Source organism: Helianthus annuus, chromosome 8, assembly GCF_002127325.2.
Source record: "Helianthus annuus cultivar XRQ/B chromosome 8, HanXRQr2.0-SUNRISE, whole genome shotgun sequence".
NCBI lineage: Eukaryota > Viridiplantae > Streptophyta > Magnoliopsida > Asterales > Asteraceae > Helianthus > Helianthus annuus.
The window spans coordinates 54692866-54715958 of NC_035440.2; the positions used below are offsets into that span (position 1 = coordinate 54692866).

Here is a 23093-nt window from a genome sequence, read left to right on the forward strand (position 1 = left end):
TTTTCGAATATCAAAGTCAAAGTCCAAGTCAACTTTGACCTTCTTTGACTGTAAATAGTCGATTTTATGTTTTAGTTGTATTATGTGGAGTAAGTGTTGTAATCAGCAAGAATCGAAGTAATCGAATGTGTTTTTAACGCGAACCGATCTACGACTGTGAATAGTAGGAAGTAACAGTGCGATAAAGTTAGCTAATCAGTAATCAAACCGATCTAACAATCATCGAACTCGAGACTCGAATCATGCGAATTGTGGTACTGTTATACGTGTGTGTGTGCCTTATGTGTTACTTGTGCGTGTTTACTTTATGTTGGTGTGGTATTCAAGCAAATCAATCGAAAATCAAATCGAAACTCGAAAGACAATCAAACTCAATCAAAACCGACATCGAAGCGCGAAAAGTAGATGCTTGTATGTAGATATAGTGGTTGGGATTAAAAGTAATTTGACTAGGAACCCTATCATATTCGTATCAGCGTACATCGAAATCGAAACGTCGAAAATCGTCGCAAAATACTCGAAGTGGGTCGCGGATTGAACAGGAAGCATCCGGATCGAACAGGCCAGCCGATCGGCTAGCATCTTGCCAGCCGATCGAGCAGCCCACTCGATCGGAGCTCCTGGCCGATCGGCTGCCACTTTCCTCTTTTGGAGCCTATAAATAGGGCTGTCATTGTCATACTTTCCATTTTTGGAAAGCTCTGACCGAACCAGCTATCTTCTTCACCTTTTCTCAGATTTCTCTCAATCCCGGTAGGTTTTCACTCTAATTCTTGTATGTTTTTGGTCATTACTTGATTCTACACCTTTCTATCTTTCAAAACTTGGATTCTAACCGTGAAATCACCAAGATCTAAGTGTTCTTGGGTGATGTCATCATGGTGTTCTTGAAGAACATCATGTTTTGGCCTCATTCGACTATGATTAGCTTAGATCTAACCGATTTCCACATAAACAAGTTCAAATCTATCAAAGATCTAAACATCCACAAGTTATGAAGGATTGAAAGAAGGAATCCCAACTTTCTTTCAACTCTTTTACGCTCAATGCCTTCAAACCGATAGAAACGGAGCTTGAACCGGCTAACTAATCATACTAACAAGTTAAAAGGTTCAAGATTCGGGTTCTATGAACAGGGTTCACCGATTTTGGGTTAGACTCTAAACCAACGTTCCGAACCGTTCACCGGCCGGACTTGGGTGATTCCTGTCCGAGCCAGAGAGACGGGTAAGAACGAAGGTATCATAGTTCAACTCGTTATCAAACTACCTCGATATAATGACAAGTAACCAGACGACCAAGTGTTAGACGAAAGGCCGACCAGGTCAGACTTGCTGGCCGAACGGCTAGGCTGATCGAACAGCCCAGCCGATCGGACACACCAGACGATCGACCGGGCCAGCCGATCGGCTAGCACATGACGTCTCACTTTTCCAAACTTTTGAGGTATAGTATTGACGAAGTAGTGTTCGATCAAATATGGCACTCGATTGGTGAACATTACTGTTCGGATCATGAGATACTATGCTTCAACACTTAATCGTTTTCACAACTCGTTCGTAGTAGGGAATGCCAGCCGATCGAACAGACTGTTCGATCGAGTGACATTCAGTAGAGGACCAATTCTGAAGTTTCTAGCCGATCGAGTGAGCTAGCCGATCGAACGAAACGTTCGATCGATCGACTTGAAAGGTAAGAACACTTCAGTGTTCTCATATACTACAACGAAAACTTCAAAAGTTCAAATCCTCTAACACAAACATACCAAAGAAAGAAACAATCCACTCGAATGGTCCAGCCGATCGAGCCTACCGGCCGATCGAACAAGACTGTCCAACCGGACATACCAGCCGACCGAACAGCCCGTTCGATCGAACCTGCCGTTCGATCGACCAGCCCATTCGATCCATTCACACTTGTTTACTTTTCTGTGTTACTTATTGTTGTGCTATCGAACTATTCAGGCTAATCTTACTCTCAGCGCTCCCTTCAATCCATAATCAATCACTGTGAGTATACTCGATCCCTTTTTGCTTTTAGTACTTTTGGGTGTTACATACGTTACCTATCAAATCACAATCAAACACAAACTATTTGAACGCTGACCATTTGCATGTGCTACTTGACTAAATGAATGCTGTTTATTATGTTTACACGTGGAGTGCTATCTACCTGCCTTAGCAACATAGTACTATAGTTTGGACTCAGCAACCCTTCACACGGGGGTTGTTAAGGACAATTACTTGCATGGATTACGGTGGTAATCATGTATTGCGAGCCGTCTCGGACGGTCAACCCGCAGTCGTTGGTATCGATGGTCCCATGTCGATAATTAACATGCATCGTTTTCCTCTGTGTACATGCCTGGTTATGCGTAAACTGTTCGAACTCTATATGCTATTATTAAACTTGTGTGCTCACCTTTACATTTTATGTATTGACTTTATTTTAACGTATGTGACAGGTAATTAGGATGCTTATTTGCTAGGAAAGCAAGGCTTGAATAAGTTTCTAGAAGCCCCCAACAAATAGTTGTCTGCCAAGAACAAGCGTCTAAGGCATAGTTGTCTGTAGATCTTGTCCTCTGGCATTACAGCCAGAATGTCAACAGAATAGGGGTCTAGAAGCAGATAAACAATTGCTGTAATAATATTTGAATCTGAGTTGTCGGAACGAAAATTTCTTGTTTGGATGATTATCTGTAATGACATGTTTGTTTATTCGGGATACGGTATGGGACGTATCTTTAACTGGATTATATAAATAGTTGTTATGGAAACTTCTGAACAATCTGTTTCGCTCAGTGCCACGCCCCGATGATTCCGCCATCGGTTGGGGTGTGACAAAGAGAAATTCAAAGATGATGGTCTCCCTGCTGATGCTTACATGGAAAATGCCCTGTTCAAGAGGCTAAGCCAACGCCCTTCTGAGTGCCAGGTGATTCCGCAGGGGGCACTGGTGATGGCTGGGATGTGTTTATTATGGCGTAATAGCCGTTTCTACCATGCCTTTCAAAGGTTTGACAATGGTTAGTGTTAATTTGTTGTTAATGCGATTTGCAGTTTGTGTTTGTTCTATTATGTATGGATGTCAAACAGTTGAATGGAGCTTGTTTGATTTTATTGATCCTCCTCGACATACTACTCTAAGGTCCGCAGACCGCGTGGTTGGGGAGCAGGAGGCAGATGTGTTGAAGATTCATCTTGAGCAATTTCTTCTTCCCGCCATGCCGGCGGATGCGACTGCTCAAGTGTCTAATCCTCCCCCTAGCGGTGGGAGCGGAGTCTCCCTTGAAGAGAAGAAGAAACCGTCCCGGATAAAATATGACCACGGCTCGGCGAGGGATTTAAAAATAGTGCTACGGATGGATGATGAGCTGGGATCTACAACTCACAAAAAAACTCATTTCGGCCATTGCTAGAACCATGGTTTGGGTCTTGTGGACGAAGAGAAACGACAAAATTTTCAACCAAAAGGAGGTGCAAATACAAAGCGTCATAGAGAATATAAAAACCTTATCATTTTTGTGGGTCAAAATTAGGTCAACGATTCAAAATGTAACTTGGGAAAACTGGTGTGCGTTTAGTGCGTGTATGTTGCAGTAGGTCCTGGTTTTGTGTTGTGTGGTGTTTTGTAATATTTTGGTCCTTAGCTTCTTGCTAAGCGCTGCGGTTCTTGTTTAATACATGCTCCATTTTGCTGGCAAAGAAAAGAACTACATTAAACTTTCCATAAACAAGACCCAACTATTAACTTCACTCACAATCTTCGTCTCCCAATAGGCCAATAGCGTAATCGAAAACACGATTACACACAATAGTGTAATGGTATTTAACAAAGTATAGGGTGGTCATATGTAGCGAGCTAATCATTTAAAAAAATAATAATTTAAGCTTAACCTCGGTTAGTCGGTTTGACATAATAAAAAGATTTACACATAAGACAAATTTAGAAGAACACACAAACAAATACCTAGAAGAGCATCGTTAACGTAGTAACAACCATACAATTTAGAATAGAGTTATCACACATTTATTCAAATGCACAGAAACCTGCAGCTACCGCTAGATGGAAACGATAACACAAACTACAACCCGGCCTGCTTCTTAATGCCGATCCGGGCCCAGGAGTGATAGAAGAAAGGTCCGGTAATGGCCCGATGTCTCAGAGTGAACAGCTTCATTCAGAGTTTTATGATGCTTCTTATGATACTCTGCCTTAATATATTGCATGTCAATCTCAGCTCTTGTCACAATCACTCTTATAAGTGTTTTATCATTTGTTCCCAAACCTTTCATTGCTCTATGGAGTACCTACAAGTTGTAAAGTTTTTTTAGACATTTTAACAATTTATCAAATACATATATTATATACAGGGCCGGCTCAACCATTTTGGTGGCCTAAGGCGAAGTAAAATCTTGTGGCCTTTTTCCCAAAAAAATGTATGTAATTGAACGTTAAATTTGAAGGGCCCAAGTGTAATTATTTGAAAGATTGTGTGAAAATTTATAAACAAGAAAAAAAATGGTGAAGCAGGGATTCGAACCCGGGTCTCACCAACACCCATACATACACAAATCCACTACACTACCAACCATCAATTTGTTGATAACCCACACCCTAATTCTTTTATTAATGGACTGTGGTTTCATCAAATTGTGGAGGCCCTATAGTTTTGGTGGCCCAAGGCCCAAGCCTCATTTGGCTTACCCTTGGGCCGGCCCTGATTATATATATACACTTTTAAGATGCACTAATTTTTTTTTTTTTTTTTGAAAACATTAATATGAACGATACCTTGGCAAAGTACTTCCCGGGATTCTCAGCACATTGCAAGATGGTAACAAGGGCGTGCTCAAAGTTTCCCGACGTTTCACCTTTTACAGCCTGTAATAAGTAAATAAGCGTGGGCCACGTGTATATTTTAACGCATTGATAAGAAGCAATATTGGCTAAAACAAAACCCGCCTAGAAATATGCCGGTTGACGAGAAATGCAAAAAAGTCCCGAAAATGATCTTTTTTTTGGGTACAGTTATACTGTTACAGCAAGTGAGATACGCGAACCAATTTTGAGTATCCATATTATGTTTGTGTATCGTCATAAATGTCGTAAAATGTCAGATCTTTTTTTTAAATATAAAGAAGATACGCGAAAAAAAAAAAAACTACGTACTTAAAAAAGGATTGCGTATAAATTAAAGGTAACGACAAGCGGGTCAGCTTTTTTATATATTTCAAAAGCATATATATGATGATACGCGAAATAATTTCACGACTATAGAGGTAAAACTTTATCTAATATTGTAAATCAAAAAAGTTGTGCATATATTAAAAATAGTAAAAGAGTCAGCTGGTTTTGTATGTTTCAGATCATTTATGATGATACGAAAACGTAACGTAAACATTGGATATAATCATATAAATATATAACTTCGTGTATTTATTTGTATAAAGCGAGCACCAACGTATATATTAACCAAGAAAATAGTTATTTTTGAAAAAAAATGCACCTTTTTCAGTGTGTTCCCGTACATATTATGATACGCAGCACTGACAGCAGCCAAATGAGCTCGACTTCTTCCACTGAAAATGGCTCTGAACGTCTTCTCATCGGTTCCCAATCGCTTCTCCCCGGCTTTAAACAAAGCTTTAGCATCATGATCCACCGTTGTTCTATCAACCTCGAACCCTTCGCTTCGAGGTGTACTCAAATATGCCAGAAGCAACTGCACAAGGAAAGCCAAAGGTGCAAATTAGTATCTACAAGATTAAATAATTACATCATATTTATATTATAAATTTTGTACAAACTCTTCACCTGTCCAAGGTCACCAGAAGTTTGAGTTTGAATGGCATGCTCAAGGTACGAACCGAAAAGTGTGTGATACAACTGCTTAAGATGTTGTATTTGGGATGGTGTTCGAGAACATATGACTTCTGTGGCGGCTTTTAGATCAATGTCGGTTGTTAAAGCGTCTTTTAATATGATTGCATCCCTTCGAGCAGGATCAGGCATCCAAAGTAAGACTGCTTTCTGAAACCATTAAAATTGTATTATTATTGTTTTATTGAGTTGTTAAAAAATGAACAATATTTAAATTACTTACCTTGACATTTCCACTGAGCTCTGAAGAGAGTCTTTTGGTGAGCTCTTCGGAGTACATGATTTTGTATTCGTTTTCGATGAGAGCACGCTGCGATGCATCACGATGAGCAAGAATACTGATAACTGCTGAGGTGTCACAACCGAGTCCTGTATACACATATTGTTAATTCTTAGAAGTGTGAGGTTATAGAAGACAACTAAACCATAAGCTACATATACCGCAGGTTAGAGGTGGTAATTCATGACATTACTGAAACATAGCACGAAAATAATAGGTTTCATGTTGTCAGTTCTAACCCGTTTAATAAACATATCATGTTCGGGTTGACCTACTTAACAAGATTTTAATTAAATAGGTCGACCCGTTAACTTATTTAAGATTATAATAAAAACATCATGTTTTACAAGGTCAGCCTATATTTAACACGTTTATTACAACCCTTTACCCCAGTTGACTCGATTAGATAAATAAGTTCGGGTTACACGATTTTAAGTGTGACCAGTGCTAAAAGTTAATTTCTTTGACATGATAAACATATACGGCATGTTCAGATCATCAATTCAACTGGTCAACTTAAAATCCATGAACCCGCTAACCCAACATGACTGACATGTGAATCAACCCGATTAAAGAAAACTTAAGATCATTTATTGGATTTTAATAATTCCAAGTATCCGCCGTTGTCCGCCAACAGTCCTAACTTCAAAAATAACCATTGGCAGTCCCAACTATTAACATATTGGCCACCAATGGACCCTGACTAACAGAATCCTAACGCCGTTAGTCTCCTGAAAAACGGTTTTGGCCGAAAAACTCAACATTTTCGTTCCAAACCTCTTTGTAACCTTATTATGGACCTTTAGGAACCTTTCTCTAGTAAAAGCCCCAATTATTGAAGTCGCCGGAAAACTCTTTTTTCGCCGGAAAACTTCTTTTTTGCCGGAAAACTCAACTTTTTGGCCGGAAAACTCAACATTTTCATGCCAAACCACTTTGTAACCTCAGATCCGACCTTTAGAAATCTTTTTCTGGCCAAAAACGGTTTTCCGGCTACCAGAGACTAACGGTGTTAGGTTCGGTTAGCAAGGGTGGCCAGTATGTCAATTGGGACTGCCAGTGGTCATTTTTGAAGTTAGAACTGTTGACTGCCAACGACGAATAGTTGAGATTATTTAAATCCAATATTCGTAAATTATAAAACAAAGAACTTTTTCTTGGTAGCCATTAATTTGCCCTTAAAATAAAGTAAATGGTAACTATATATAGCCCTTATATTTGGGGATTAAAACAAAACAACAATCATACCCAAACCATCAACCCTAAACTTAATGAATCTGCAAGCAAATGAGTACTATTATTGAACCGCATGTGATAATTAAGAAAAAGATAGTTTCAAAGGTCAATTTCATCTGCTTCGATGAAATCCGTACAAAATTGAAGTAGGACATGTTGGAAAATAAGTGAAAATAGCATTTTTCACAAATATAGGAAAATGATTTTTTCCTATTTTGGACTAGAAATAAATATAATAAAATGAGCGGGTTTTATGTATTTATTTGTGGGTTTGTGTTCTATGTTGGAAGAGCTTCGCAACGAACTAAACCACGTCCAAAACCGAGCTAAGATGAATGAGATATCGATGCTCAAAGTTGGGTGTTTGGAACATTCAATGTTGAAACTAAAGGGAAAGTAGCACCTTGTCCCACATAGGAGGAGAGATGGAACTTAAATGGGTATTTAAGGTGGAACTCTCCATCCTTATTGTTTCATGGAAGCACACACTAGTGTCCTCGCGAAGGGTGCGGAGCACCCTAACTCGCACTCGCACTCGCACACGCTCGCGCGCGCGCGCGTGGCGTGGGCGATGAGGCGCAATGTGGCGCTTTGATGGCGCACTTTGACGCCGCATGGACGGACTTGAGCTGCACCGCCGCACGCCGCATGGACAGACTTGAGCCGCACCGCCGCACGGCAGTGAGCCAAGAGGCCGCACGCCGCATGGCAGTGAGCCAAGAGGCCGCACGCCGCACGGCAGTGAGCCAAGAGGCCGCACGCCGCATGGCGCACCGCGCATGGGCGCGCGCGCGCGCAGAAGCTTCCAGCATTGAATGACAGGGCAGTTTCAGTCCAGCTTCGTAACTGACGAGTTAATAGGCTTTGACTGAGAATTAAATGACGTATTAAATTGCATTGAAGACGTTTAATGCAATTTAAACCTCTCATTTAATTCATTTTGACTGTTTCAACCTAGGAGCTGTATAAATACAGCTCCATACCCACTTCAGAAGGACACCAGCAACACAACAGTAATCCAAACTTTCTCTCTAGAATTTTTTCTTGCAGCTTTCAAGGTAACCTTCGGGTTGTAGGCGAACTCCGGCAGTACTACTGCTCCGGCTGTTGTACCCTGGGAAACAAAACGAGTACTCTTGGGAGACTCGGAATTTGTTTTAAGGGAAGCGTGTGTTCACGTGCCTCAGCCACTCTGCTTCTACTCCATTTCTTGTATTTTGGCTTATTTCAGTTGTAATAGTAATAGTATTTCAGCTTTCTAATTTCTGTATTGTAATCATATTAATAAAATTTGTTTTATTTTATTTAATTACTCGAACGGTTCCTACAATCTTAAAACAAATTTTTAAAACCGTTCGTGTAATCAAAACCTTTCTGTTTGTGATTCAAACCAGTTTTGATTTCACTCAGTTTGTGTTTTAAAAACAGATTTTTTTTAGTTTTCATCTTCAAAGGAGCGACTTTGGTTGAAAACTATTTTTGGTTACATTTAAACTTGTCCTAAATTTGCTAAAACTTTCTGATTTGGTCTTCAAAGTTGGACTTAGAAGCCAATCAGTAAGTTCTAAAATTTATAAAATTTCTGTTTTTTGGTCTTCAAAGTTGGACTTAGAAGCCAAAACAGTAAATTGTGGTAAAATTAAAATTTAGTAGTTTCCTTCTGGTTTGTGCGTAAATCAGAATTTTTTGACTAAAAATTTTAATTTTAATTTTTTCAGAATGTCGACCTCAAACAACAACAATACGAATGTTGTAGTTGGAACCCCTGCCAACACTGTGGGAGCGTCCACAGTGGCAAATCATGCTGAAAGACCTGAGAAGTTCTCGGGTCTACACTTCAAGCGGTGGCAACAGAAGATGTTCTTCTACTTGACCACCATGAACCTTGCGAGGTTCTTGACGGAAACCGCTCCCCAACCTGCGGAAGGGGAGACCGACGCTCAGGCTCTGAGCGCGGTAGATGCGTGGAAGCATTCGGATTTCATATGTCGAGGCTATGTACTCAACGGTCTCTCGGATGCTTTGTATAATGTGTACTATAATATCAAGACTTCCAAAGAATTATGGGAGTCCTTGGAGAAAAAGTACAAAACGGAGGATGCGGGAACAAAGAAATTTGTTGTCGCCCGTTTCTTGGACTTCAAAATGGTTGATAACAAGCCGGTTATGAATCAAGTCCAAGAGTTGCAAATTATACTAAATGACATCCATGCCGAGGGAATGATACTTAGCGAGACATTTCAAGTGGCAGCCATGATTGAGAAATTACCTCCTGCTTGGTTGGATTTTAAGAATTATCTTAAACACAAGCGGAAGGAAATGTCGGTGGAGGACCTTGTTCTTCGTCTTCGTATAGAAGAGGAGAATAGGATCGCCCTAAAAAACAGCCTTGTGCAGCCTAGTGCTAGCGCAAATCTGGTTGAGCATGGGCAATCCTCAAAGGGCGCGAAGAGCAAGGGGAAAAAGGACAAAGGAAAAGGGAAAGCAAAGGCTAGCAACCTTGGACCGAAGAAAGGGGTTGTGAAAAAGAAACCTCAAACGTTCCAAGGGACTTGTTACAACTGTGACGAGCCGGGGCATCGGGCTAACCAATGCAAGAAACCAAAGCGTGAGCGTGCGCACATGGTGGATGAAGACGGAATGCCTTTGGTGGCAATGATTTCCGACAAAAGCGCAATGATGGATGAGGTCAATACTGTGACCAACACTCCAAAAGGTTGGTGGGTTGATACGGGCGCGACCCGTCACGTTTGTGCAGACAAAAGTCTCTTTACCACCTTCAAGGCGCTTTCGGGAGAAGAGAAGCTGTATATGGGAAATGCAGCCACCGCTGACATCATGGGTGAAGGAACGGTGATCTTGAAGTGGACTTCGGGGAAGGAGCTCACTCTAAGCAACGTGTTGTATGTCCCAGACTTGCGAAAGAATCTAGTCTCGGGATGGTTGCTTAACAAGTTTGGATTTCGTTTAGTTTTTGAGAGCGATCAATTTGTACTAACTAAACGAGGAACGTATGTAGGCAAGGGTTATGCCCAAAATGGAATGTTCAAATTGAATGTAATGGCTGTCAAGAACATGAATAAAATTGCTACTACTTCTACTTATATGCTTGAGTTTTCTGAATCGAATAAATGGCATGGTAGATTAGGTCACGTAAATTTTAATTCAATACGCCGTTTAATCAATTTAAATTGTATACCAACATTCCATATTGATTCACACTATAAATGTGAAACATGCGTTGAATCCAAACTTACAAGAACATCATCAAAATCGGTTGAACGAATAACCGAACCCCTTGATTTAATTCACACTGATATTTGTGATTTAAAAGCGGTACCCACAACAGGTGGAAATAAGTATTTCATCACGTTTATTGACGATAGTACTAAATATTGCTATGTATATTTACTAAAAAGTAAAGATGAAGCAATAAGTAAATTTATCTTGTATAAAAATGAAGTTGAGAATCAACTTCAAAAGAAGATAAAAGCTTTGCGAAGCGATCGAGGAGGCGAATATGTTGCACCTTTTGCGGAGTTATGCGCAAAAAGTGGCATTGTACATGAGTGTACACCTCCTTACTCTCCACAATCAAATGGCGTGGCGGAACGAAAGAACCGCACATTGAAAGAAATGATGAACGCCATGTTGATAAGTTCTGGGGTGAGCCACGAACTGTGGGGGGAAGCCATTCTCTCGGCTAATTATCTTTTGAACAGGATACCACTCAAAAAGAGAGACGAAACTCCATATGAGTTATGGAAAAGGAAGAAACCTTCATACAAATACTTGAAAGTGTGGGGGTGCCTAGCAAAGGTGACTGTACCACCTCCTAAGGCTCTTAGGATAGGACCCAAAACTGTTGATTGCATATTTATTGGGTATGCACATCAAAGTAGTGCACATCGCTTTCTTGTACATGAGTCCAAGAATCCTGATGTACACGTAAACACTATTATGGAGGTGAATTCTAACGTTGTGTCTTACTTTGAAAATGTGTTTCCTTTGAGAAGACAAACACATGCAACGTCATCAACACCCAATTTTGAAGTAGGTGAAAGTTCATCTACACCAGTTGATGAGGTGGTTCATGATAAGACACATGAACAACCTGAGGTTGAAGAAACCGATCGTAGGCGAAGTAAAAGGCCAAGGGTTGAAAAATCCTTCGGTCCAGACTTCGTTAGCTATATGGTTGAGGGCGAGCCCAATACATATCGCGAAGCGGTTTCCTCTTCAGAAGGACCTCAATGGAAAGAAGCAATAAGAAATGAAATAGATTCTATATTGCAAAATCATACTTGGGAGTTAGTAGATCTTCCACCTGGTTGCAAACCACTTGGATATCGTTGGATATTCAAAAGGAAGATGAAAACTGATGGAAGTATTGATAAGTACAAGGCTAGGTTGGTGATTAAAGGATTTAGACAAAAGGAAGGTCTAGATTACTTTGATACCTACTCGCCTGTGACGCGCATAACCTCGATTAGATTGGTTCTTGCTATAGCGGCTTTAAGAAATTTGGAAGTTCACCAAATGGACGTTAAAACCGCATTTCTAAATGGCGATTTAGAAGAAGAAATTTACATGGAGCAACCTGAAGGTTTCTCCGCCCCAGGTCAAGAGGGTAAAGTATGTAAACTCGTCAAGTCTTTGTATGGCTTGAAGCAAGCACCAAAACAATGGCACCAAAAGTTTGATCATGTCATGATTGACAATGGTTTCAAAATAAATGAGTGCGACAAATGTGTTTATTTCAAAGACACAAATGAAGGTTATGTCATCTTATGCCTTTATGTAGACGATATGCTTATCATTGGGAGTAATGATAAAATTATCAAAGCTACTAAAAGCATGTTGAAAGCGAGATTTGACATGAAAGACATGGGGTTAGCGGATGTGATTCTTGGAGTAAAGATCATAAGAACCCAAGAAGGTCTTGTGTTAAGTCAATCTCACTATGTGGATAAAATTCTTGAAAAATTCAACTCGGGAGATACGAGTGTCGCTCGAACTCCAGTTGATACCTCCCAACATCTCAAGAAGAATAAAGGAGATGGAGTTGCTCAGTTAGAGTATTCAAGAATTATAGGCAGTCTAATGTATCTAATGACATGTACTAGACCCGACTTGGCTTACGCGGTGAGTAGGCTAAGTAGATACACCAGCAATCCGTGCGCGGATCATTGGAAGGCTATCACGAGGGTGCTTAGATACATACGATACACAAGAGACTATGGATTGCATTATACCCGACAACCAGCAGTGATCGAAGGATACACTGATGCAAACTGGATATCGGATAATAAAGATTCCAAATCAACAAGTGGTTACGTGTTTACACTTGGAGGAGCTGCTATTGCTTGGAAGTCTTCTAAGCAAACGGTCATAGCGAGATCCACAATGGAATCTGAATTTATCGCCTTGGATAAGTCAGGCGAGGAGGCGGAATGGCTACGTCAATTCGTGGAAGATATTCCAAGATGGCCAAAGCCTTTGCCAGCCATATGTGTACATTGTGATAGCCAATCAGCGATTGGTAGAGCTCAAAGCTTGATGTACAATGGCAGATCAAGGCATATGCGACGTAGACATAACACGATACGACAACTACTCTCAACGGGTGTTATCACAATTGATTATGTGAGATCAGCGGATAACATTGCGGACCCGTTTACAAAAGGCTTAAGCAGAGAGTTAGTAGAAACGTCGTCAAGAGGAATGGGACTAAAGCCCGTGGTTAATGGGAATATGAGGGAAACCTAACTTAGTTGACTGGAGATCCCAAGATCTAAGTTCAATAGGACAACTTAATCATATTACCAAAACGGAGTCACTGTGGGGGAGTACCCCAAACTAAATAAAAGGGAGTTACATATACTTCCTAGTCCATTCCAATCAGTGACATGAAGTGAGGTTAAGCATATTAAGGTTAATGATTTCGGGAAATCAAATAACCATGATGCTTTTAATGATTCATGGGAATCACCTATGTTAGAGAGAAGTGGGGTCGCTTCAAATGGATTTGTGGGGTGCGCAAATCCTAGAGCTCTCGCAGAACCAGGCCAGTGTTCCAGGACCATAATAGGACACGACAATGAGGAGTTGGCCAAACCAGGGAGAGTATTGTGTGAAGTGTATTGTCGTTTACACAAAGGGGGGTATGTTCAAGGACATCGCGTCTACACACCGCTAGTAAGCTAAGTGCGCTTCACAAAAGAAGGTTCAAAGGCTTCAACCTACCTATCTTGCAATACTCAACTGTCGAAGTTTATCGTTGAAAAGTGTAAGGAAAAGATCCATTTCCATACATGTGGGGGATTGTTGGAAATTTGATGAAAATAGCATTTTTCATGTGGGGGATTGTTGGAAAATAAGTGAAAATAGCATTTTTCACAAATATAGGAAAATGATTTTTTCCTATTTTGGACTAGAAATAAATATAATAAAATGAGCGGGTTTTATGTATTTATTTGTGGGTTTGTGTTCTATGTTGGAAGAGCTTCGCAACGAACTAAACCACGTCCAAAACCGAGCTAAGATGAATGAGATATCGATGCTCAAAGTTGGGTGTTTGGAACATTCAATGTTGAAACTAAAGGGAAAGTAGCACCTTGTCCCACATAGGAGGAGAGATGGAACTTAAATGGGTATTTAAGGTGGAACTCTCCATCCTTATTGTTTCATGGAAGCACACACTAGTGTCCTCGCGAAGGGTGCGGAGCACCCTAACTCGCACTCGCACTCGCACACGCTCGCGCGCGCGCGCGTGGCGTGGGCGATGAGGCGCAATGTGGCGCTTTGATGGCGCACTTTGCACTTCGCACGCTCGCATCGCCGCGAGCCGCTTGAGAGCCGCCTTTGTATTTTTGACCGCGCGCGCGTGGTGAAGCACAAGGGTTGCAAGGACCAAGTGGTAGGTGATGCGGTGCATGACGTGGCAGTCATGCGCGCGCGGGTACACGAGGCGCGCGGTTCGGAGCATGGTGCATGGGTCCTACTGTGCCGTGTGCGGCGCACCAGAGTGAGCCAATACGGCGCGACTGTGTGGCGCGCACGTATAGACTCACAAGGTGACGTGGCGCACGCCGCATGGACGGACTTGAGCTGCACCGCCGCACGCCGCATGGACAGACTTGAGCCGCACCGCCGCACGCCGCACGGCAGTGAGCCAAGAGGCCGCACGCCGCATGGCAGTGAGCCAAGAGGCCGCACGCCGCACGGCAGTGAGCCAAGAGGCCGCACGCCGCATGGCGCACCGCGCATGGGCGCGCGCGCGCGCAGAAGCTTCCAGCATTGAATGACAGGGCAGTTTCAGTCCAGCTTCGTAACTGACGAGTTAATAGGCTTTGACTGAGAATTAAATGACGTATTAAATTGCATTGAAGACGTTTAATGCAATTTAAACCTCTCATTTAATTCATTTTGACTGTTTCAACCTAGGAGCTGTATAAATACAGCTCCATACCCACTTCAGAAGGACACCAGCAACACAACAGTAATCCAAACTTTCTCTCTAGAATTTTTTCTTGCAGCTTTCAAGGTAACCTTCGGGTTGTAGGCGAACTCCGGCAGTACTACTGCTCCGGCTGTTGTACCCTGGGAAACAAAACGAGTACTCTTGGGAGACTCGGAATTTGTTTTAAGGGAAGCGTGTGTTCACGTGCCTCAGCCACTCTGCTTCTACTCCATTTCTTGTATTTTGGCTTATTTCAGTTGTAATAGTAATAGTATTTCAGCTTTCTAATTTCTGTATTGTAATCATATTAATAAAATTTGTTTTATTTTATTTAATTACTCGAACGGTTCCTACAGGACATATGAAATTGAGTTACAGAATCCAAAATTCTGAAAGATATTACCCTTGAAAGCTTTGTACAAGTGCATGGCGTCATCACGAGGTGAGGATAACACAGGTGGGATGGTCAAAGTAGCCATTGTTGATTGCTTGTCTTCTTCTTCTTCTCTTCAGATATTTGTGTTTGTTTCTTATTGAATAATAATAATAAAATTGGCAGATGTTACCGTTTGACACGACTTCTTAAGGTCCACTGGTTTGAAATGATGAAAACAGAAGAAATCATGTGCGATTTCACCAAATTGGGGGTGTTTGGTATGGAGTGTGTGTCTTCTGATAGAATTAAAGCGTTTTGCATTTAATTATTTAACTTTGGATTAGGAGTACCATCAAATACAAGGCATCGGATCAAATACAAACTCTTATGTTTGTATTGTAAGAACCATAAGAACCAATACATAAATGACAAGTGTTATTCAATTAAAAATAGTTTAGGGGTAATTTAGACATTTTGACCCTATTTATTTATAACTAATTAAAATTAATTATCAAAGTATCCCTAAATCCATGCAGATTAATTTAAACCAAAATTTGAATTTTTGTAACATATTCAGATCAAACCAACCTGCAGGAACCACCAATACAAAAAACATAAGCACACCCACATAAACGACATTAGCACAATCAAAAAAGGAACTTCCATTATTAGCACTCTCGTTTCAATAAAAAAGGAACTTCCATTATCATCGACCTTAGCACAATCAAAAAACGACATTAGCATAACGTAAGACCATCCACATTATCAGCATTCTCGTTTCAATCAAAAAAGGAACTTCCATTATCAACGACATTAGCACAATCAAAAAACGACATTAGCACAATCAAATAACGACATTAGCACAATCAAAAAACGACATTAGCACAATCAAATAACGACATTAGCACTCTCTTAACAGCACCGTCTGGGCATCCGACGATAACACCAACAAAACAACATTAGCACAATAAAAATACGACATTCCAACGAATTTATTTCTAAATAGGCTCACAATAACAACACAAAAGGAAAAAATAACAACATATACTATTACATAACTAGCACAATTTCAATTTTTTTAGTTTTATAAACAACACATATTGTTCTATACTAGCACAATTTCATTTTTTTTTTATTTTATAAACAACACATACTGTTACATACTAGCACAATTTTTTTTTTAATTTTATAAACACATACTAGCACAATTTCATAATTAGTACATAATTAGCACAATTTCATTTTTTTAATTTTATAAACAACACATACTGTTACATACTAGCACAATTTCATATTTTTGTTTTAATATTGTAAATAACACATACTATTACATAACTAGTAGAAAACAAATTTATTTATAAATAGGCTCCCAATAACAACACAAAAGGAAAAAAAAATAACAACATATAAGAATTACAGAATAAAATAAGAACATACGTATAGATTTAAAATTAACACAATACATTTTCATATTAGCACATTCCAACTACGTAACTAGCACAATTATAAAACATTTTTTTGTAACTTTTTTAAAAGTCATTTTTCTAAATAAAAAAAGTATAGCAATATGGTACTCATATTAAAGATAAAAAAATACTTGATTTTATGGTATAATTTTTTTTCAAAATTAATGAAATATATAAAAGTTATTTTAGTTTAAAAAACTTGGTGGAATTAGTATTTTATGGGAAATGACTAAATGACTAAAATACCCTAACTTGATAGTATTAATTATTAATTATAGGGGTTTTATTTGTAATCAATATCAACCCTTAATTTAAACTATCAATGGCTCAGATTTGTTCTTACGGTTCTTACAGTTAGCACTGTTTGTACAGGATCTCAACCCTCAAATACAAATCATATTTTGCATACAAATCGTAAAAACCATTTAAAAAGTGTCATGTGACATCCAATCAATTATAGAGAAATGATAAAATAATATCCTAAATAATATCAATTGTAAGCAGTGGCGGACCCAGGAATTTTTTCATAGGGGTGCAGAACATTTTCAAAAATTTTAGGCTCCAAGGTATATAAGTAAAAAGAATCGGTTCGTATCTGGTCGGGTCATGTAAAACAAAAGAACATCAAGCTAAATTTATATAATCATCAAAAACACGTCAAACCTTGTTACAAACATAATTAAAACGTCGCCCTACGAGTTTTCATCTTTTGAAATCTATCCAAAACATTATCTAAATCTACTTTTTAAAGCAACTATTCAAGCCCTATAAATGTTTCAATTTTTATTTTCAACTATTCAAGCACTAGAAATCATAATGTAAACCACCCTAAAAATCATCTAAACAACATAAATACATAATCACCCTAAAAATCATCTAAACAACGTCAAAACACACAAAATTTCAAACCTATTTAACAACTTTATTACCATTTTTTCTCCTATAATATCAACCAAAATCATCAAAATAACAAAGAAACTTACCCGTGTTCGGATTCTGGTTGGATTTGGTGTCGAACGGCAGAGGTATGGTGGCTGATTACGGTGGTCGCCGGCCTGGATTTTTGTTCACAGGACACAGGGAAGCAAGAGACTGAGAGAGAGCGGGAGAGAATTCTAAGTGGTTTTGGGCTTAATTATTTTATTATAGTTTGAAATGTTGTTAGGTTTGGTTAATGAACTAAGACTTAGTGGGCTAGTTACTTAGGTATTATAAGTGAGTAAAGGTATTGGGTATTTGGGTTTAGTTACTTAGTTATTAAAAGTTATATAATTTAGGTAGTATTTTAAAAAAAAATAAGAGTTTACTAAAAAAAAATTTAAAGTATAAATTGATAACATTTTTTACCTAAAGGGTGCAGACAGAAAATTCCAAGGGGTGCGGACGAGATTTTCGACGGAACTTAGCACTAATTTTTTTTTCCGAGGGTGCGCCCGCCCACCTTGGGCTAGGCTTGGGTCCGCCCATGATTGTAAGGCTAAAGGGTGTGGGGGTAATGGTTGGGACATGCTTCGTCATGTAGGAACATGAATGGAAGGCTATATCACCCATTCCCTAATCCATCATGGTTTGTATGGGTTAAACAATGGCAACCATGGTTCTCCTTTCCATTTTTCAAGTAATCATTTCCTTTTTCTTTAGACAAAGATAAATTAAAATAAATAAGAGGATAGTGGTTTGGGTCATGACCACACCCTTAGGGTAGTAGTTTTGGATTATGGATTAGAGGTGGGTGACATGACACTAACGTGGAGGGTCATGGTGGTCATGAGGATCATTACCACACCCTATAGCCTAATGAATTCCCTATAAATATGCTAACAAGCAATTAATTCTTTATTTGGTTCTTCCTTTTGTTTTTAATGTGTTGGTTAAGAAAAGTGCTGATATCATTCAAATATGTGCTAAAATCATTTATCTTGATTAATTTTCATGTGCTAATATAATTCAAACTAGGTTAGAACATCGTGTATTACACAGATTGAATAAATGCAATTTTATATACCAAATAATAATAAAAATATATCTTTAAAAATCTCGTTTATTACACGGGTTGAATAAATGCAATTTTATATACCAAATAATAAAACAATATATACTTAAAAATCTCATTTATTACATTGGTTGAATAAATGTAATTTTATATATTAAATAATAAAAAAGTTATATCTTTAAGAACCACGTGTATTGTACGGGTTGAGTAAATTTAATTTTATATATTAAATAATAAAAAGTTACATTTTTTAAGAACCTCGTCGAGCTGAGGAGCGAGACTAAGTTCGACCGTTAGAGAGACTAAAGCGGGAGGCTGTGTTATACGGGTTGAACACATGTAATTTTATATACCAAACAATAAAAAGTTATATCTTTATAAAATCCTATGTATTATATGTATTGAATAAATCTAATTTTATATACTACATAATAAAAAAAGTTATATTTTTAAAACCCGAGTATTACACGAGTTGCATAAATGTAATTTTGTATAGTAAAAAATAAAAATGTTACATCTTTAAAAAACTCGTTTATTACACGGGTTGAATGAATCTAATAAAAATTTATATCTTAAAAAAACTACCGGATATACTCGATATAAGATGGATGGGGTGATTGCGGTGATTGTTCTTATAAATGTCACGTAAACATAGTGATTACCGTATTTGAGTTGAGAATTGAACACGAAAATATAAGTATAGAACCAATAAACACCTTTTAAACATTTTTGAAATAGGTTCTACCCTTAACTATTTTAGTTTAATAAAACAAATAAATCATTTAAATTAACTGAGTTAGGGTTAAAGGACATAACTTGCAAGGGTTTGCGAACATCGAGTGCGTTTTCTGTAATTATTGGAGACAAATGACACAGTTTGCAATAAATGACATACATAAAGGACGATTTTTGTAATTTACTCTATTTTAAAATATTATATATATTATCTCCTATATGAATTGTTAAATTTATATTAAATTTAATTGTATAATTATCGCCAGAAGACTTCACGTGAGTCTCCTTCTTCTTCTGATCAACATTCGAAAACTTGTTCAAGCGGATAGCTTCCTCAGTAAGAGCCACGCTCAGATCGATGGCCTCTGTGATTGTCGCAGGCTTGGAAGTTTTGTCTAGGGTTTCAACCCACAAATCATGTCAAACATAGTCTTTGATACATGAGTGATTATGGAACAACTTGGGTTGTCCAAACATACAATCCTCACATGATTTGATGATTTCTATTAGTTAGTTTACTTTACATACATGTAAAGACCTTAGTTCATGACCCTCCTTGGTTGTTTTTACATCAAGTGTAGTGGTGAACATCAAAGGGGTACCTAAATGGAAGCCTTGTCTTCCTACCCCATCCATGACACCCATGACTCAACTTGAGGTACCTAAATGAAGATGTAATCTTCTACCTCTTACTTGAATACTTGAACATTTGGACTTAATAATATGTGTATAATATACGACCTACATACTATCTATGTACACTCGAATCTTTGATGTTGAAATCATATTCATTTGTCAAAGTAGTAGGTTATCATCTAAGGACCTAAACCTTGTTATGATTCTTATGGGTGTTCAACTCATAAAATCATTATAACCCATGAGGTTACCAAGTGTCATACAAGTGTTATGTGTGAAGATGAATATTTTGATGTAATATTTTCATGTCACTTTCATTCCAAATCTCGACTCTAAACATGCTTGAACTTAAACCCTTACGCATTCAACCTTCCAACCTCGGCAACTTTGTCACATTGGATAATCGGAAAACGTATGCAAACTTTGTGAGTATACTCGTATTTCCCCTTTTTACTTTTATCACTTTTGGGGGTGTAACATGTTTACCTATCAACAAACTTACACTTGAACATTTTGCTTAAACACATGAATATTCCTATAACATGCTTGTATACGTGATGGCTTGATACTTTAAACTTGGGTGAAACTTATGTGTTGAATTTATCATTAACTTCGTACGAGCCAAACCGTGACATATGTAGCGCTATAGGATTAACGACCCGCCCTTTATCATCGGTAATGTCATGAGCATATTGCGTTTCCTTGGTTTGATATGTTAGACACATGCCATGTTTAAATGTTTATCTTGAATCACATGCTTGCTATGAGGAATTGTTCAAACTTATCTTTTGCTATGTACGTATCAAACTTGTATACTCGCCTTTGCTTTTGCATTGAACTTTATTTTAAACATGTTACAGGTTGAGGACGATGATGCTATGAAATGAAGTAGCGTTGATGCCTAGATACACATATAGACGTTTAGGTTTAATCGTTGTATCAATGTTGATTATGTTGTATTGTATTTCCTTTGAACTTGATGTTATTTGATTTCTTTGTAATGTTGACAAAAGAATTATGAAATGAAATCGGTTTATTAAATATTGTCACAAATAGCGTTATGATGACTCTAGCAATCTTCACACTTCGTCTCATCCCGATGTTTCCGCCATTGGTTGGGGTGTGACACATACGTGTGTAACGACAATATTATACACATAACATCTCATGATATAAAATATAAACAATCAATCCAACACCACGTATAATGAGAGTACTGTGATTGCGCTATCATAAATCAAGACCACAATGTAAGGTTTACAAGTTCATAACTGTATCGTGCATCATCAGTGACTAAGGGCCACATCGCCCTAGTCCAAACTATCAAATCAGTGACATCAACAACCAATATACAAAACATCAAAAATCATAATCATCCAAAATGCGGTCTCCAAAAAGGCTGTATAGTCTGCACAATCGCGGTCCTCTCATCAAATGTCTACCTGCGTCGTACAAAAAGGCCTAAGCTGATGGCGGTGGAGGAGGGGGAAAACGAGAAAAGAGTAAACGTCGCATATGAAGCCAGTCCTCCTCAATAGCGCGATGAGAGCGCATCAAGTATGCTATCTGCTGCTCAGGAGTCCAAAAACGAGCGACAGAATCGGGTGAGAGTGGACGCGGAGGGTGTGATACTGCAGGTGGGGTCTGGCAATGGCACGGTGGTCGCTGAGCTCTCTCCAGTTCCTGTACGCGACGGGTCAGCGCCTCCTGTTGTATCATGAAAGATGTGAGAATATCCTCCGTAGAGTACCCCACGTGATATGGGTGATACGGATCAGATGGTGGCATAATGGAGGGCGTAGTCCAGAGGAACGGCTCACTAGATGGCGTGAAGGATGGTACAGTAAATGGTGCAATAGTGGGAACAACAGTAGGATGAGAAATCTGGGACACAAACTGATCTCCTCCTGACGTGAAAGGTGTATGACCAAAAAACGAGATGAACCCTCTCCAGGACGTGGTGGAGGTACGTCCTGAAGAAACGTGATAGGTAAGTCTGTGCAGCGAGCATCTGAGGTGTGTGTGGGAAGCAAAGGAACACGATGGGAGCCGAAACAGGGGCTGAAACGGGGGCTACAGGTGGTGTAACTGGTATCACGAAAGGTGGGTAATCGTCATCATCGTCTATCCACCCATTGCGGGTGTGCGCGTATCGTGGATCAATATGGGTCGCAAAAGGTGCACGGTCGAACAGTACCGGCACTAGATCAGGAAGTGGTGCAACAACAGGATCCTCTAACAAAAGTGGAGCATCAACATGAGCATCAACAGCATGATCATCCACCAATGGCGGAGCAACAACAGGATGATCATCAACAGGTATATCGTCAACAATAGGAGCAACAGCAGGTGTATCGGCATGATCAGGGTCATGCTCTAATGCAGGGTCAGGAGCAACAACTGGCTCAGGGGCCACAGCAGGCTCCGGATTAATAAACTCCATGTCAAAATCAGCTGGATCAACAAACAAAGGATCGACAGGGGCCACCGGATCCTCCAAGGGCTGGTCTAAGTGTATGAACTCAATGTCCTGGTCAGGATCAAAACCAGGTGGAAAAACAGGGTCTGAATCATCATCAACATCATGATCAAACTCAAAGCTATGTGCAGGAACTGGTGCAGCTGATGACGCCATGTCCGGGTCGGCGTCGTGTGAGTGGTGCTGCACTCCCTGAGTGTGCGAAGGTGCGGATGCCACAGACTCAAAGGAGTCTGGATCAAGTGAATGAACGGGAGCCTCCTCTGCAGGAGCATCAGCAAGAAGTAGGATATCACCAGCAACAATAGGGATCTCACCCTCAAGGTCATCCTCAAGTGGGTCATCCTCAAATAAGTCGACGTCGTCGTCGGAAACAATATCGATGGGCATATCAACAATAGGATAAGCAGCAAGGGGCACAGGAGCAGGGATCACCGCGAGTGGTAAATCCCCAGCGAGATGGCCATCAGCAGGCTCGGCTACGACATCAGGCAGCGCAAAGGGCTGGAAGTCATCATCGTCTGTGCTGGTAGTATCGGAAGTG

At 39.4% G+C, this 23093-nt stretch overlaps 1 protein-coding gene across 1 annotated transcript; it reads right to left on the reverse strand.

The window, feature by feature from the left end:
• Positions 1-3926: 3926 nt before the first annotated feature.
• LOC110872847 (annexin D5) lies at positions 3927-15566 on the reverse strand. Its single transcript, XM_022121728.2, has 6 exons — positions 15268-15566; positions 6110-6255; positions 5821-6036; positions 5513-5728; positions 4798-4887; positions 3927-4313 (listed from the first exon to the last, which is right to left on the reverse strand). The coding sequence occupies exons 1-6, from the start codon at positions 15341-15343 to the stop codon at positions 4107-4109; spliced, it is 951 nt and encodes a 316-aa protein (XP_021977420.1). The 5' UTR covers positions 15344-15566; the 3' UTR covers positions 3927-4106.
• Positions 15567-23093: the final 7527 nt, after the last annotated feature.